Source organism: Sus scrofa, chromosome 1 (assembly GCF_000003025.6).
Source record: "Sus scrofa isolate TJ Tabasco breed Duroc chromosome 1, Sscrofa11.1, whole genome shotgun sequence".
NCBI lineage: Eukaryota > Metazoa > Chordata > Mammalia > Artiodactyla > Suidae > Sus > Sus scrofa.
In genome coordinates, this window is record NC_010443.5 from 90633102 (window position 1) to 90651411 (window position 18310).

Consider the following 18310-nt stretch of genomic DNA (forward strand, 5'->3'; position numbering starts at 1 on the left):
AGGTCAAGGAAAGGGGTGGAAATATCTCCACCTAGTGGTCAGTGTGAAGTCAAGGTAATGAAACAGAAAATGTTTTGACAGGAACATCCACCCACTGCACAGATTTTGCACAAACCTATATGTCTATGTGCTTTAAATAATGTTTACTTAATAATTATCTACATAAAAATAAAATGTAAATAGTAATTATTTTAAACTAAAGTGAAAATAATAGGTGGAAATTTCCTGACACTATTGATAAACCCTTACATTATTGATAGGGAAGTAATACATTATTCAGACAGAGGAACAGTCTGAGGCTTAGTTATTTCTTTGCTCTTCACAATTTCAACGAAGTCAGGACAGGATTCTGTTTTATTTTACTCACCAGTGTAGCTCCATGCCCAGCATAGTGATAAGCAGATAGTAGGGCCTCAACAAATAGTCTTTGAATGACAAGATGAAAAAAAAATGATGATACATGGTCATGAAGACATGAGTTAAAAGTAAAATCAATCAAATAAATATAAATATTACACACTCATTGTGGCTAGTACTGTTATAATTACTATCTTAATCAAAAATTTACTTTTATAAAAATGAATTTAGATTTAAAAGATTTGCAGGATTTCCCGCTGTGGTGCAATGGGTTAAGAATCTGACTGCAGTGGCTCTAGTTGCTGCTGAAGCACTGGTTTGATCCCTGGCCCAGGGCAGTGGGTTAAGGATCCAACATTGCTGCAGCTGTGTCTGGGAATCAGTCCCTGATCCAGGAATTTCCATATGCTGCAGGGCAGCCATAAAATAAAAATTTTAAAAAATTTTCAAAGTGCATGAAGAATTATGCAAAAATTATCAGAGACAAAAAAATGAGTCATTTGTATTTAATGACTATTTATTTATTTATTTATTTTGCTTTTTAGGGCCACACCTATAGCATAGGGAAGTTCCTAGGCTACAGGTCGAAGCAGCTTCAGGCCTATACCACAGCCACAGCAACTCGGAATTGAGTCTGCAACCTATGCTACAGCTTGCAGCAATGCTGGATCCACACTGGGTGTGGCCAGGGATCAAACCCACATCCTTATGGATACTAGTTGGGTTTGTAACCTGCTGAGCTGCAATGGGAACCCTCATGTATTTAGTGACTTTCTTGGGGATAATGAATCTTTCTTTATTCAAAGTCAAATCCACATGCATAAAAAGATAAAAGTATGTGATTATTGTTCAGGACAGAAGCCGCATGGCTGGGAGAAAAGAGTTACTCCTAGGAAATAGTCAGATTTCTTTGTGTTCAGTGCTTTCTTTGGGTAAAATTGATCAAATATTATTAAAATATTAGATATGGCTTCTCAAAGTCTCTAAGAATCCATCCAGGAGGTAAAACTTACATGCCAGTATAAAGAAGTTTCTTAAGCATAGGAAAGAACTGGAGTTCACATGTGTCTCAGGGGTTAAGGACCAGACATTGTCACTGCTGTGGTTCCAGTTGCTGCTCCCACACAGGTTCAATTCCTGGCCTGAGAACTTCTGCATGTGGTGGGTGAGACCAGAGGGGGGGAAAGGAAGAGGAAGGAATTGCAAGAGAAGCTACTGGGCTCAGGCATCTGTTTTTGTTTTTTTGTTTAACATCATGGTCTTTCAGTGAAATGATGTGGTATTGATTTTCACAGAAACTACTGATTTGCATTTCAGTTTAATCTCTCTTCTCTTTATAGAAAGCATCATCATCCACCAGTTACGCATGAGCTCCAGATGAAACGGTAAACCCAGCACACACTGAGTGTGGGTACTTCCTCTGAACCTCTGTCGGATGGATGGTATTTCTACAGCCCTTCAGCATCACTAAGGTTCTCCATGCTACTGATTGATCACCACTGGAAATAATTTTATACTTCCAGTGAATTTTTTTTGAGAATATAAATGTAAAAACTGAAAATGCTGTTGCTGGTAATATAAAACTAGGTAGCGAGAGCAATTCAATCTTTACGTCAAAAGAAATTTCCCTTCCTTTTGCGAAGCTTTCAGGTCCATGGGCACATGCTATGTAATTTATTTTTATAATTCACTTTGTAATGTGATTTTTTTTTTTCCTCAAGCGTTTCCTTTTTCCTAGTCTCTGGCACATACATTTGTAGAATACACTGTCGGTTCTTCAAAGTATCAGTATTGGTGCATTCAAAATGGTAACCTAGACTGATTTTATTACTTTGTTATTTCTGAAAAAAGGAAAAGAAAATACAACATTCTCTGTATTTCCTTGGGTAAATTCAAGAGGTAAAAACAAAGCAGGAGATTCTCGAAAAAGTGTGATTATTGCCTGTACAAAGCTGTGGTTCTGATCATGGTTCGACACTAACAAATTCAAATAATGCTCTGATTTAAGAGTTTAATTTTAAATACTTAAACCAGTTTTTAAAGTTGCTCTTTCTGGTGTTCTGTGCCGAAAATCTGGGATGAACTGTTTTTCATATGGAATAAATTAATAGGAGGAGCTGTATATGTTTAACCAGTAAGCATTGTAGGAACAGCTTCTATTGACAGTTCAATTATATTTCTGTTTGCGTTATTTACTTTATGTACAGGACCTATAATAAGGATTGTGACATCAGGATATTTTTTTCACAATCTACCCAAATGAAAGCCTGAAAATAAAAACTGATCTAGATAATATCAGCATCTTTTTTGAAAAAATGATAAGAGAGATCTCAAGATAGATAGTTTTTTTTTTTTTCTTTGTAGCTAGAGTTTGGACAGGTTTTTATAACCACATGTAGGTTAGAGAATACATTTGGATTCAAAGCACAACATGCATTACTCAAATCTCAGTGTCAGATCTGCTGTTAAATTTAGGTTTGTGTTAAAATGTACATTTAAAATCTACTTGAAATCCTAATAGTATAGGTTGTCTTTTTTTAATAGACTTTGTTAATGTGGACCTTCTTTCAGTAAGATTTTTTTTTTTTTTTTTTTGGCCACACCTGTAGCATTCAGAAGTTCCCAGGTCAGGGGTCAAACCTGAGCCATGGCAGTGACCCAAGCTACAGAAGTGACCATTCTGGGTCCTCACCCTGCTGAGCCACCAGGGAACTCCTCGATACAGTCTTTAAAAGATAATTTTAAAGATAAATGAAGAGTTGACACATCAATTTCTAGATGCAGAAATCGTGTATCATGTTAACTTTACTGAGATAAAAGAAAGAATGCTCCAAATTTCACAAAGATAACTAGAAAGCACACAGATAATTAAAACAACACTGTTGGCCCTCTTCTTTAGTCCACAGGTTGTACCCGGGCTCCTAAGGCCATAGAGGAGAGGTCCACACTGAATCTCTGGCACAGAAAAATTAATGTTGGATTCCCTTCCCTATGTAACTCGGGAAGGTTTTAAGGTATACCTCGTGGAATTAGCAAATCATATTCAGTAGCTATTATAAATTAAATCACTTTATGTAAAAGTTGCTTTTTGTAAGTAACAGAAATACTACCGTAGGCTTATCCTAGCATGAATGATTATGAACACATCCCAGAACCTTCAGGGCTTCATTACTGATTAAGAAAACTAGAGTGTGTATGTGTAAAGATTTTAAAATTTTTCATTCTGGGTTTTGATTTTGGAAATGCTTCTTAATGGTTATGACAGTTTCAATTAGAAAAGGGTTTTCTTTCGCATGGTTGTACTTTTTGATTCACAGTTAATTTCCCTATTTGCCAATGCTTATACTTCTAATGGCAAAAATATTCAGGTACATCACAAACTAGCATTTGAAGAAAATACATTTCTTACCTTGTGGAAATTTTATTACACTAATAACAAGGCTAGAAGATACAACTTTACATACTTCTTGACTTTAATTTAAAATATTATAAATGATTTATGTATATTTGAATCTAAAGTTTTTATTTCTCCTGAATTTATAATGCCAAACAGAGTGAGGTCGATGGTGTAATCAGAATCATTTAGACGGAGGCTGAGTTTTTTTCTGCCCATGCCATGATCAAGTCCTCTGTTTAAACCCAAATGGCATCTGAGTGACAGAGGAGTAAAATTAAGCTAAGTTAATCAGATGTTAGTTGTCTTGAAATAAAATGAGGATGTTAAAAATTAATAGAAAATTAGAAATACCAATAGATCATAAATGGCCATGTCCCAATATCAACATCCAGTGGGAAAAAATTGCCCCCACATGCAATCCTGGCACCATCCTAGGCTCACATAATTTCTGTATCTTTTATTGCAAGTAAATCTCCAATCATCAATATGAATGAGAATCAGTTTTTGAATGGAATAACTATCTTTTCTGAAATATAGTCGTAATCAGTGTTTGCTGGTGAAGGTACAATAATTGAACTAATCCATTATTTTACCTTTTTTTTTTTTTTAAGAGAGTGTTCATTGAGGTATTTTATGCAAAGATTTTTTTCAAGTATTTTATAAAATATTAGAGTTTGATGAAGATCGTGGTAGAGTAAAAATTCCAGATATTAGATGCCTGGAATGTTCACAAAATGTGAAGAAATAATTCTATCTTAAGACAACCGTTTGAGAAAAATTCATGGTATGGAATATCTACCTTAAACATCAATAGAGACACCAATCCTACTGAAATAATTCATGGCTTCTAAAAATCAGTGACAAGCAAGAGTAAATGGCGTATCACACAATGCAATTAATATGTTTCTGTCTTTTCTCTTTAAACTGTGGTTGAATTTTCATGGAAATAAATAAAAAACATAGCAAAAGTAGGGTGTGTTCATGAATCTAATGAGCAACAATTCTAAAAATAATAAAAATGCAAGATGTGAAGTTTAAAAAAAAACACATATCTGGCACTTGAAGCCTATTTTCGCTCACGCCCCAGTGCTATGCCTCTGCTAAAAATACTAGTCAGAAGGCAAAGAGGGAAAACAACAAAAATTATCATAAATCCCTAAAAATTGGGAGTGTTTGTGGAATTAATTTTGCTCAGTGACTACTAAAATTTTATGTTCTTAAATTTTTAGCATTTATTCCATAATTTTATGATGAAAACTGTGTTTGTTACTTGGGGAAAATTCTGTAGATTCATGAATTTGGACAGAAATGTTTATAGGTGCCATGTCATGATTCATTTATTTTCTGGTGTTGTTTTCTTTGTATTTGTTTATGTTATTCAGGAAATTTGACTTCATCATTCACAGATTTTGTTACTTTACCAGTTTCGATTTGTATTTATTTGGACTTAGCTTTTAAAATATCAAATGTTAGGAGTTCCCTTTGTGTTGCAGTGGAAATGAATCTGACCAGGAACCAAGAGGTTGAAGGTTTGATTCCTGGCCTTGCTCAGTAGGTTAAGGATCCAGCATTGCCATGAGCTGTGGTGTAGATCACAGATGCAGCTTGGATGCTGCGTTGCTGTGGTGTATGCCGGCAGCTGTAGCTCCAATTGGACCCCTAGCCTGGGAACCTCCATATGCCACAAATGCAGCCCGAAAAAGCAAAAAAAAAAAAAAAGTTAGCTTCCTATAAGAGGCTTCCAATGTGATCAGATACTCTTAGAAGTCTTGCAGGTCTACTGTATTTTCAAAAGCAAGAGATCACACTGAAAAATTTGGGAGCTTCATTTTACTTTCACAGCATTCTCAATTTTGGCTTCTTTAAGTTGTATTAAATCCATGAGAAGTTTATTATTTTTCACCACAGCTGAGTGAATTTATGGATATGTACTTGTCTTTTATATGAATGTAACATCCTACTTTTAGTTCTTCACAGGGTATTGAAATTATTTAATCAATCAGGACATTCTCAGATTCCCATCATGACTCAGTGGTTAACGAATCCAACTAGGAACCATAAGGTTGCAGGTTCGATCCCAGGTGTTGCTCAGTGGGTTAAGGATCCGGTGTTGATGTGAGCTGTGGTGTAGGTCGCGATGCTGCTTGGATCTGGCATTGGTGTGGCTGTGGCGTGGGCCGGTGGCTACAGCTCCCATTAGACCTCTAGCCTGGGAACCTCCATATGCCTCAGGTGTGGCCTAGAAAAGACAAAAAAAAAAAAAATTAAGATTTTCTCTGTGTTATTTCCAAAGTCAGTGTTGTTGATCAAAATCCCACCAGGTGAGAAAAATAACAATTGTGACATGAAAGCATTGTGCAATATTCTTTTTTCAGTTGGAACATAATATTCATCAAATTAAAATCATTTAAAATGAGTATTTGATCTTCTTTTAAATTGTTTGCTTTAAAATAGCCATGTCTGGGAGTTCCTGCCATGGCTCAGCAGAAACGAATCCAACTAGTATCCATGAAGATATGGGTTCAATCTCTGGCCTCGCTCAGTGGGTTAAGGATCCGGTGTTGCCTTAAGCTCTTGGTGCATGTGGACCGCGCTCGGATCCTACGTTGCTATGGTTGTGGCGTAGGCTGGCAGCTGTAGCTCCAGTTGGACCCCTAACCTGGGAACCTCCATATGCCTCAGATATGGCCCTAAAAAGCAAAAAATAAAAATAAGATAGTTATGTCTGGGAATTCCTGCTGTGGCACGATGGGTTAAGGATCCAGCATTGTGCCAGGTGCGGCAAAAAGAGTCACTTCATTTCATATTTTCTTTAAACGTGGTGTTTTTCACTGTGACTAAGTAGAGGTGGTTCAGCAGATCTACCAAAATAAGAGGCACAATTCCTCAGAGTTACATCATAGTTTGAGTCCTTAGTGAGATGGAAACTGCAAGACACCAAGAGATGGAACTTGCTACAGAATTTCTTTTGCCCCTCCGCTCTTTAAATACATTGTCCATCAACATTCAGATATTTCCCACTGCATTCTGGTGTCATTCTAATGGTAGGTTACTCAGTAAAGGAAATACTGCTGAGGTTTTGCCAGCAGTCCGCCGCGGAGCTGCAGGTAATGGTTGTTAGGTAATGGTTTCAGCAAAGTGGGGGTGGGTTGATGGTGGAGTTGTGCTCTGGCTGCTTTTGTCTATCAGCCCTCTGCCAGGAATGGTGGTCCATAGGCATAGCCAGTCATAAATTATCTTTGCATTATTTGGGACAAATGAATGAGTTTTTCCTATTTATTATTTAAAGATACAAATATCAAAAAAGCAGGCAAGGCAGAGGTCTAAAAAAAGATGCCTTCCACTGGAGAGCTGCAGACATTAGAGATCTTGCCCACAGGGTGGCGCTGTGGCCTCTCTTCTTGGAGGAGCATATAGGTAAGTGCTCCATTCGTGGCTCATAGGTAACCAGCCGGCTAGGATCCCTGAGGATGCTGTGAGCTGTGGTGTAGGTTGCAGAAGTGACTCGGATCTGGCATGGTCTTGGCTGTGGCTGTGGATTTGACCCTAGCCTGGGAACTTCAGTACGCCACAGGTGCAGCCTTTAAAAAAAAAAAAAAAAAAAAAAAAAAGGGCACCAGCCCGTCCAAAATGCTGTTTATTCCGTCATTTCATGACTTCCCAGGAGAAGGGGGGTGGGGTTCTCAGGATTTCCACAATATTTGGCTCAAATGGATTTACTCCTGTTGAGCCCTGGCCTGGAGTCACTTTTGATGAGAACTGGTTTTTCTCATGGGTAGAGAAACTGGAGTAACTTTCTTGGGCCCCAAGTTTGTAGGTAATAGGGCACACTGCCCCCTATTCCTTTCTTTTTTGAATGTCACTAAAATCTACTTTTGAAATTTGTATTCACTGAATCCCAAGGAACCCATGAAAGATGTTAAGTCCTGAGACCTCTCTTTAACGGGGGCAACCCTTAGTGACTGTGTGGTTCTGGGCAGAACAACCCAATCCGCAGATAGTGGTTGGAACCCAGTTCCCTGGAAGACATAGATGATTTTTTCAGTCCTCCTTTAGTTTTCTCCAGCGTTATTTCTGGCATTTCTTTCAGAGACAGGTATATTTGAGGAGAAAATCTCTTCTTCTTTCTCTTCAGAAGCCATTTATCCTGTTCTGCCTCCTGTTGACCAGCATTGGTGTACAAAGCTCTCTCCCTAGTTTGGTGGTTAGCGTCTCCAAGGCAGGACTTGTGTGTTGCTCACAGTGAAACACTAGCTGCATAAATGTTTGTAAAGGATAATGTAATTCCTTCTTCCAGCTGCCATGTCTCTTCCTTGCATCTTCACAGAACCATTCCATGGTTCTCAGTTTTGGTCTCTCTGGCTCCCACTGCATATCTCTTTTCCTCCCTGAGAGCAAGTAATATGCACAGTCAAAATGGCAGGGTGTCTTGTAGGCACTTAGTAATTTACTCCTAATCCCAAAGGGAGAGACCCCAGCAGTAAGACCCCAGGTTTTCTTCACAAAATTGGGTAGTCTGCTGTTTCTTCCCTTGCCTCTATGCTCATTTTAAGGTTTCATATATGAAGTATCTGGGTTAAACAAGACAAGACTCTCCATAATCATGGATTCTAAAGGAAGATATGCTCTCTGCAAGGATCAAGGGCCCTCATCAGATCACTAGATGGTCTATACAACAATAGCAAGAGAGCTAAGCACCAGTTCCCAGGCAGAGCATCAGTGCAAGTAGGAAGTGGGACAATGGACTAAACAAGCAAACAAACTGAGTATCTCCCAAAAGTGGAAGTTACCAGAGATCTCTGTTTCCAAGGCAACAGCAACCTGCTAAGATCTTGCTTGAGAATAAGAACATGATTAGCCAGGGTATACAGTTTTGCAAATCATTAATGATAAGTGTAGCATGAGGTTCAACTTTCTCTGTATCCCTTTATTTCTGATTCTATTCTTTCCTGGGTGGAAAACCAAAATATCACTCAGATCTTAGGATCTGTTTCCTCACAGTTTAATTTTTGACGTCATAAAGAGGACAAGGCGTGGTACCTGCTCAGACCCCCTGGGCACACACGTCTTCTATGGCACTGACCTCATTATATTTCAATTGTTTGATGGCAGGTTGTATTTCTCACTAAAATGGTAGTTCATTGAGAGTAGGTCAGATTAGTTCAACAAGGTTTACTGAATATCTTTTATGTCCTAGGCACTTTGCCAGATCTTGGAAATGTAGAAATGAATAAAAATGTCTCTGACTTTGAGAAGCTTGTATCTAGTAGAAAAGATGAACAGATATTTTTCAGTACCATGGTAAGTGTAAGGATAAAAGTATGTATAAGTTGCCTTGTGCTCAGAAAGCCGTTCTTAGCTCATCTGAGGGGACAAAGATGCCTCAAATTGACTACTGACTCGACTCTTGATGTATGATAGGAATTAGCTAGCAAGGCAGTTTCGGTGGAGGAGGGGTCTGAATCCAGGCAGCACTGGGTCACCAAGTGATTGGGCTTAGGAACCAAAGACAATGGGTACAGTATTCCTCCCAGAAGATGCAATGACAATGAAAATGATGGTGTGGGACAGTGAATTGAACCCTTACCTTGTCGCTTATAGTGTGCTTGTCAGGGAAGTCCTAGGTCTTGGTGTTTGTTGTCAGGAATATTTAGTTCCAGTGACTAAAATGGAACTAATCCTGCTCAATAAAAATAGACTTTCACATTTGTAAAATTTCCAATAGGAATAACAACGTTATTAAGTAAAAGTTTAAGCCAAGAACTTCCTAAACCAGCATTTTCCTTGTATTTCCTCTAAACGGGGAAAAGGACCATTAAGAGTAGAAATTTGATTCTTCATATGTATCATAAAAGGAGTTTCATCAGAAGGTACATAAGAAGGACCTACTGCATAGCACAGGGAACTCAATGTTCTGTAATAACCTATACATGAAAAGAATCTGAAAAAGAATGGGTATGTGTATGTACATGCATAGCTGAATCACTTTGCTGTATACCTGAAACTAACCCCACAACACTGTAAATCAACTATACTCCAATAGAAAAGAAAAATTAAATTATAAAAGAAACAATTTGATCGTTTAAACAGATGGAACTGATAAAATCATCCTGTCGTGTTCAACTTACTGACTTGCTTGCATCACTTTGTACCTGGTGTAACTCAGACAATGACAACAACAACAACCAAAAAAAAAAAAAAAAAAAGGAAAAAAAAAAAAGACGACACATCAGGTATAAAAACACAACATTCAGGATGTATTATATCATAAGCTCCCCCTTGGGAAGCAGTTAAAATATCAAAGGCCATGCAATTTTGAAGGACCACTTTTCTTATCATGAGACTTTAGAACTGAGCAAGCTATTGGCTTGATGACTATCATTCAAAGTTTGCTCAGTGAATTTTGTTAAAGCCACTAAGGGAGGGATGATATCTTCTATTCCAAGTGAAAAAATGAATAGACTGGCTAAATGGTCCAACTGATTGAAACTCAGGCATGCTCACATTAAAAGCAGAGTGTTGAGGGCTGTTGTCCAGGCCCCTATGTATATAGGTGATCTTAAGCCCCCCAAAAACTAATTGTGCATCTTTCTAACCAACCTGGGGAGAGCTAAGGCCATAAATTTGTTCTACAAATCCATAGATCCCATTAGGATCTACCCAATATTTAATATCTAGTGAAAAGGAATATTTATGGCCAGGTTTAGAACAGGTGTCATGAAATCAACCAGGTTAAGAAGATCCCACTTAGTAATATTGGCAGCAATGATAGCTTGCTTGGTACTAGAATTTCTTTCTTCTAAAATAAAATTTCTAAGAGCCATGCCAGGCCTCAGAGAGGATAAACCTACGGAGATGACCTAGGAGTACTGGACTGAGGTAACTGGGTTTGTAAACCCAGCAATTGGGTTGATTTTTGAAACTTGGAAATGGTTAAGCTCAAGGAATAAATATATTTGGTTTGTAAGCAAAATATGAAAAAATTATCGAAGTAATTAGTATACAGTCCTGGTCCAGCATCTTGGGTTAGATGTCTACTTCAGATGTCATCTTCATCTTCTTCTGGTCTTGTAGTGCTGGTCTAAGGTACTTGAAACTGGGCGTCAGAAACAGGAGTTGCAGTTCATTTAGGAAATGCGGCCTAAAAGGGCCCCTTCCTTGGCTATAAAGAGTCCTTTGATGTCTTTTCCAGTATGCATAATCTCCTGGTTGCAGATCATGGGGTATCTCTTCTTTATCCAAAAACAGATTGCTGTGATAAGCTTCAGAAACAAACGTTAGAATAATGCAACATAACAACAAAGAGCCATCTGAATCTTTGGCAGTGACTATACAAAAAAAAAATAAATAAACAACAACAACAACAACAAAAAAAAACAAAAAAAAAAAAACCCTCAAAAACAACACTAGAAATCTTTTTTTTTTTTTTTTTTTTTTTTTTTTTTTTTTTTTGTTACATCTGCAACATGCCAAAGTTCCTGGGCCAGGGGTCAAACCCATGCCACAGCAATGACCCAAGCCATAGCAGTGACAATGCTGGATTCTTAACCTGCTGAGCCACCAGGTTCATTCCAACACTAGAATTTAATGTCCACCGAAACAATTTCTTTTCTCTATAAAATTATTTCAATTTCTACCAAATGACTAATTTATTTGCAAAATAAATCTGGCTTCAATAAACTTAGCCTGATTATTTATGTAAGAGGCATTTACAGTACATGGAAAGTTGATAAAAGCCTTCGGAACACATTAGTAGACTGATAGCAGCAAGAGATTTTTCTGTTCTTATACTAACTCCCCAAGTTTCTTAGGATGAGATTAATTTTACACTCCATAGAAAAATAGGAGCTCAGCTCAAAACAAGGTGCCTCTTGGCTAGTTCAAATCAAAAATTCTGAAGGATCAAGAAAAGTCACAGCAAGCTGGTCATGTTCCAAGGTTATCACTGTTCACCCTCATTAAAACCTGTAGCTTAAAGTTGAAAAGTTGTTGAGTTCCTACAGTGCCTGTCAGATAGATAGTCAAGGCCTATACACATGTCCAAACCCAGACTCTCAGATGCTCTTTGCAAAAACACTGAGAGATGAGTTTCCTGCCAAGTAAGTCTATTAACAGATGAAATGTGCACGGAGTAATCATACAGGCTACTTAAGTTGGCTGTCCTGGAAATTTTCATAAGAAATCTCAAACTGAACTTTTAAAAGGCATCAAGGCCAGGAAAGCCATGTCAAGGGCTTGCCATCAGATTCTGCCTACAATATCTATAGATTTGGGTGTATTCCTCTCTTCTCGAGGTCACCAATATATCTCGAGATTCCTGCACCTGCCAGGAGGTGGCATTTCTTATTCACTTGATAAGGCTGCAGGGGACCTAAGGGTCTCCAATTTCTGGAAAGAACAGGTAGAGAGAAATGATAAATGTTACAATTCTACTTACAAAAGTATAATTTACCAAATTGCTATGTCATAATTAGCTTGAGGGGAAGGGTTTCCTTATATCTGGAAAACAGATGAAAAACGACTAATATTTCAGATAAAAAAATTATGACCGTATTCATTAGTTATCTCAGTCCTTTCTGACTAGTCTTTGATCTTAATTTTCTGTTAACAGTTTTATGAAGTTACCAGGTTTTCCATTAGAATTTTTAATTTCTTACCCAGTTTAGCAGTATGATCTGAAAGTTATCAGAAACCTGTACTTGTCAAAAAGTCCTTTCTAAAACTCTTCTTGAAGATAAAGCATTATTTTTTTTTTCTTTTTTCTTTTTAAGGCTGCACCCACAGCATATGGAAGTTCCCAGGCTAGGGGTCAAATTGTAGCTGTCGGCCTACACCACAGCCACAGCAATGCAGGATCCGAGCTGCGTCTGCGACCTACACCACAGCTCACAGCAACAGCGGATCCTTAACCCCCTGAGCTGAGCGAGGCCAGGGATCAAGCCTGCATCCTCATGGATGCTGGTCGGACTTGCTAACCTCTGAGCCACAATAGGAACTCCGATAACTTATCCATAAATGACAATGAACTTAAAAAGGCAAGGTTAAAGATCTGATTACAGTGCTATTGACAAAGAAAGTTGGTTGTTGTTGTGGCAAACATTTTAAGATGCTAAGTACAATTACTGCTGATAATATCTACCAGGACATAGTCAACTTTTAGAAATTCCATATAATCTCTAAAATATTCATACTATGACATTTACTCACACAGTATAAAGTTTATTAGCACACATTTGACAGTATTTTCCATGTAATTTAACATACCAAATAAGTCCAATTAGTTTAATATCTTTCCTTCATAAGGAGAAAACAATTCTCTTGAGGTGTTCCAGGGGCCCTTTAGAAAACCTCAAAGATAGAGGTTAAACTTCAGTTAGAATTTGAACTTTGGGAATTTTGTCAAAAATATCAAAAAGGTTTCAAAACACTTAGTCAAATAGGAGGATAGGTCACTATGGAACATACTCATTCACTTTAACAAAGTAACAATGAAAGACTTCAAAAGCAAATACACAAAGTTGTAACACATTATTTAAAAGGTAAAGAAACTTTACAACCTGCTATTAATCTGGTATCTCATTTACATATAAATTACTTAAAAAGTTTATCATAATTTTTCTTACTGACAAATTTTGTTAACAGGAATACGATTTTATTTGCGTTCTAGTAGGTAGTTAACGTTGATAACTCTAAAGACATATCTGTATTAATTAAACTGATAACTTAAACTTGTTTTCATTCATTAATAGTTTACCTTACATCCCATGATCCTGAAGTTCATTTGGATTTTTTTAAAAAATATATTTTAAGTATTTAAATAAGTGCTTAATTTCCTTTGGGCCAATTAAATAGAGCTTTTCACAAATTAATTTTGGCAATACTAATTATCTACAGCTCATATATACAGATAATGAGGTAGAGGTGAAAAATTAGCTAGGTAAAGCAGCATGCTATGATGACAGAGCACAGGAGAGGGGAAGGAACTGGAAGGATATCAAGGGGTCTGAAACAGTTATTTCATCCATTTGGACCTTGTCTGAAAAGCTATGTTTTAGATAACATTCTAAGGAAGCTTTCAGTTCTACTAACATTCCCAAACCTCCCAAATTCAGGCTCCTGTGTCCAACATGCAACTAAAATCAAACATGGAGACTCTGATATTTGGAGAGAGAGAGAAATATTTGTTTCATTTAGCCAAAGCGAGGGCACTGAAGAGCAAAAACTTAGTTCCATTTTAACAAAGAAGCTAATATAGGGAGTTTTATGTGGTTAGGAAGCAAGAGAGAGGGGGTATCAGGACACTGAGGGGGAAATCTGTGTTTCTTCAGTCTCAGAAAAACACCTGGTGCAACCAGACGTCTGGGTACCAGCAGCTCCGTCTTACCTTCCTTAAAGGCATCCAGTCCTTCTGCAAAATACACTCATATACTCTCCTTGTGACCCTGGAGTTATCTTCTCTTGCTTGACCAAGAATCAGTATTTTGGCAATCAAAAATTCTATCATGAGAACAAGGGGTGCCAGGCAGGAAGTGGGTGATTAACATGTGTGACTAGACAAGGTCTAATCAGAAGTTAAATTGACTGCAGTTGCTAAAATGTTAGGAGGTACTAAGATCACAAGGGGCACAGCTACACACGTCTATATTCCAGTTGAAATGGACTTTTTAGCAGAAAAAAAGAGTTAAGAAGTTAAATATTTTTTCCTTTTTAAAAAAACACAACTGTAGAAAAAGGAAACAAATAAGTACAGCATGGTCATTCGGATCACTAGAACAACAGTAACAAAAACCTGAAAGCAAAATAATTGACTATTTACATGATATGCTAGAATAGCAAACCACTTAAGGATCAATCACATTTGGTGGGTATGATGATGTAGGGAGAAATAGGGAGAAAAAAATTTGCCTTATATTTTTGCATTATGCCCAATGGTGTTACATACATTTTTATTTATTACAGAGTCCAAGCTTATACACTCATCCCACAACAGACCAATAAATAGACTAGTTGCTGGGGCAAGGAATAGCGACCTTATTCTAAAAGTCAGCAGATGGAAAAGATAGTGGACTAGCATCCCAAAGAACCATTTTACCCAAGTTAGAATTCAGGAGGCTTTTATACTAAAAGGGTGGAAGTGTAATGGTTGTTGCAAAATTCTTGGTTCAGAATCCTGTGTTCTTGCACCTGTCCATGTAGGTCTCATCACAATGTTCCCATAAACATCCAACAAAACAAATGCTATTCTCTGTTTTGCAACATTTTATCTCTATGTATGGAAAAGTGTTAATACCTTTAAGGGTCAGAGTCTTGAGAGTGGGATGATTTATACATTTCAGGCTGTGAGCAACACTCTTTAACTCATAGCAAAAGCAATATTAGAAAAAAAAGGTAAACATAAAAGAAACAGATCCAATATGGAGTTAGATTTGTTCTTTCCTATTACATTTTTACTAGCCTACAGAATTTACCCAAATAGGACTCCATGCCTTCTCCATTCACAGGCGAATGTTTTGCACTTGAGCCTGCAATTGAAAGGAAATTTACATAGATCCAAACAACATATAGATTCACTTATATTACCAGTGCTGTGCTAAGAATTTGAGAGAGAATGGATGTCCGATGGGTGAGGACATGAGTTATCTGCCAGATAAATATTAGATTGGTTCACCTCTTGAGACTTACAGTCATTTTGAAAATACATGTAACTGTAAATTATGAGGCCCAAGCACTGTTTTAATTCCCCTTTCCTTGGTTAACCTTCCACAAGGCATAATATTGTTCCTGTTGTTCTTGTGATCTGAACGACCATGCTGTGTTTATCTATGCTCCAGACAAAGCCTTAAAGAAAATAAAGTTTGAGTATTTTTTTTCCAAATGATGTGACTTACTCTCTGGTCTGGATTTCAAATGTGCCAATTTAATGCGAGTTATATATAATTTACAATTTTTTTTTGCAAATATACACTTACTGCAGAAATTTTGGAAAATACAAGAGTGCAAAGAAGTAGAGAAAAAACATTCTCCATCTAGTCAACAGAGGTTACGACTATTTACTTTTTAATTGGGTTATGCTATATACCTATACTACTTTGGTATAATGATTTAGTCACATTTTGTATCATGCATATGTTCTTGGGTCATTAAATACTTGGTAGTTTAGAAATGTCTAAACAGACTCTCATTTTATAGTAATGCTTTACTTTGTTGAGGTTTTTCAAGTATCAGAAGTAAAATAAAGAGCTACAGCTTATTACAAAAGACTTCTTAAAGACCTGAAAAGACATTTTTCCAGAAAAGACATACAGGTGAACAACAGGCAAATGAAAGATGCTCAACATCACCAATCATCACGAAAAATGCAAATCAAAACCAATGAGATATCACTTCACATCTTTAAGAATGACTATCATCAAAAAGACCACAAATAACAAGTGTTGGCAAGGATATGAAGAAAAGGGGACACCTGTGCACTGTTAATGGAATTGTAAATTGGTGAACCCACTTTGGAAAGCAGTATGGAGGTTTCTCAAAACATTAAAAGTAGGACCACCATATATATATGATCAAGGAATTTCACTTCTGGATATATATCCAAAGAAAATGAAATAACTATCTTGAAGACATATATCTATACCTCCATGTTCATGATAACATTATTTATAACAAAGACATGGAAGCAACCTAAGTGTCCATCAATAGATAAATGGATAAAGAAGAGGAGTACACACACACACAGGATGGACTACTACTCAGCTATTAAAAAGGAATGAAATTTTGCCACTTGCAACAATATGGACTTGGAGGGTATCTTACTAAATATGTTAGAGAATGACAAATACTGTATAACATCACTTATATGTGGAATCTAAAACATAAAACTAGTGCATATAACAAAAAAGCAGACTCGCAGATATAGAGAACTAGTAGTTATCAGTGGGTGAGGGACAAGGTAGCCGTAGGTGATTAAAAGGTACAAACTACTATGTGTAAAATTAGCTACAGGACTATATTGCACAGCACAGGGAATATACCTAACATTTTCTAAATATAAACATAACCTTTAAAAATTGTGATTCGCTATGTAGTATACCCGAAACATACAATGTTATACTCGGAACTATAGCGGGGGCAGGAGGGGGAAGAGAGCTCTTGGGAGTTCTCTGGTGGCTCAGAAGATTAAGGATCCTGACTTGTCACTGCTGTGGGCTGGGTTTGATTCCTAGCCGAAAAACTTCCATCTGCCGCTAGAATGGCCAACCTCCCCCCGCCCCCCTCAAAAAAAACCAAACAAAAACAACCTCTTAAATCAACGTGCAAAAGATAAGCGTGGACACAAAAAGGCTGGTACACAGTAACCTGGCGACCATTAATAGTAAAGAAATAAGTGAGAACAGCTCAACTGAGGGCAAGCGAACAGGGTTAACCCAGTGACATGATTTACTCTTGAGGACTAAAGGTTAATCCATCATACATCCCATTTAACACTTATTTGCACCTTGAGCGGAGGGTTATTTTTTTAATTGGAGAAAGTCGCGGTTTTCCACCTCAAGCCAATACTGCCACTCGCACGAGGCTCAGGCTCCCTCGGTGGGGTCTTTTCAATGCCCCGACCCCCCGATGGAGAAGGCTTCGAGGTCTGCGCCCAAGCCCAGTCTCCTGGGCTGACCGGCTGGCCCCGCCCGGGGTCGGACCTGACCAAGGCGGCGGCCGTCATGACGTCCACCCGGCAGCAGAGATGCGCGAATAGAAGCTCTCGCGAGGCAGCGAGGACGCGCCTGTGGGGCAAGCGCCGAGGCCACCCGCTCCCTGCGCTCGCCCCAGCGCCGCGCATGCGCCAACGTAGTCTCACGCTCTGCGGTCGAGGCCCTCACTTTGTCGTCACAGGGCAGATGGTCCGGGTGCGTCGGCCTTTTCCCTCCCCCCTTCCATCCTCCTTCCCTTCCCCCTCCCCTTGTCCCTCAGTCTTCTTCCCCAGTCCTGTCTCCCTCCCGGCGGCGTACCCGGTCGACGCCCGCTTCCGGTCAGAGGCAGTCTGCGGAAGGGTGTCCCGCCTCTTCCGCCTTCGCAGCGGAGGTGGCGGCGGCGCCTGCGCGTCTCGGGTTGGGGTTGGCAGGCGGGTCCCCTGGGCGGTCCACCTGCGCGTCGCGGGGCCGCGCCCTGGGGGTCGATGGCGATGAACTATAACGCGAAGGACGAGGTGGACGGCGGGCCCCCGTGTGCCGCGGGGGGCACCGCTAAGAACCGGAGGCCGGATAACACGGCCTTCAAGCAGCAACGGCTGCCAGCCTGGCAGCCCATCCTTACGGCCGGCACGGTGCTGCCCACCTTTTTCATCATTGGCCTCATCTTCATCCCTATCGGCATCGGGATCTTTGTCACCTCCAACAACATCCGCGAGATCGAGGTGAGCGGGGGAGGGCGCGGCCAAAGGCAGGCGCCTCTCCCTCTCTGACCCGGGGCTCTCCCCCCGGGGCCGCCGCCTCCCCGGTTTTCTCCTTTCGCGCTTTTGCCCGCGCTTGCTCCACTGTTTACCCGGTTGGAGAGAGTGAGTGTGTA

General features: G+C 39.0%; 2 protein-coding genes across 4 annotated transcripts in view; both read left to right on the plus strand.

The window, feature by feature from the left end:
- Positions 1-9960, plus strand: part of FILIP1 (filamin A interacting protein 1) — a 215533-nt gene extending 205573 nt beyond the window's left edge. The window contains exon 7 of one of the 2 annotated variants that reach the window (XM_021092328.1): positions 1698-9960. Coding sequence is in view for 1 of the 2 variants with exons in the window: in XM_021092343.1 (XP_020948002.1) it covers positions 1698-1738 (41 nt within the window). In the remaining variant the exon portion in view is untranslated. The remainder of the gene's footprint in view (positions 1-1697) is intronic. The other variant, XM_021092343.1, reaches the window with a different exon arrangement.
- TMEM30A (transmembrane protein 30A) overlaps positions 6170-18310 on the plus strand; it is a 48734-nt gene continuing 36593 nt past the window's right edge. Inside the window, exon 1 of one of the 2 annotated variants that reach the window (XM_021092349.1) lies at positions 6170-17652. In XM_021092349.1, the coding sequence (XP_020948008.1) occupies positions 17356-17652 (297 nt within the window). In that variant the 5' untranslated portion in view covers positions 6170-17355. Of the gene's footprint in view, positions 18159-18310 lie in introns of both variants that reach the window. The other variant, XM_021092352.1, reaches the window with a different exon arrangement.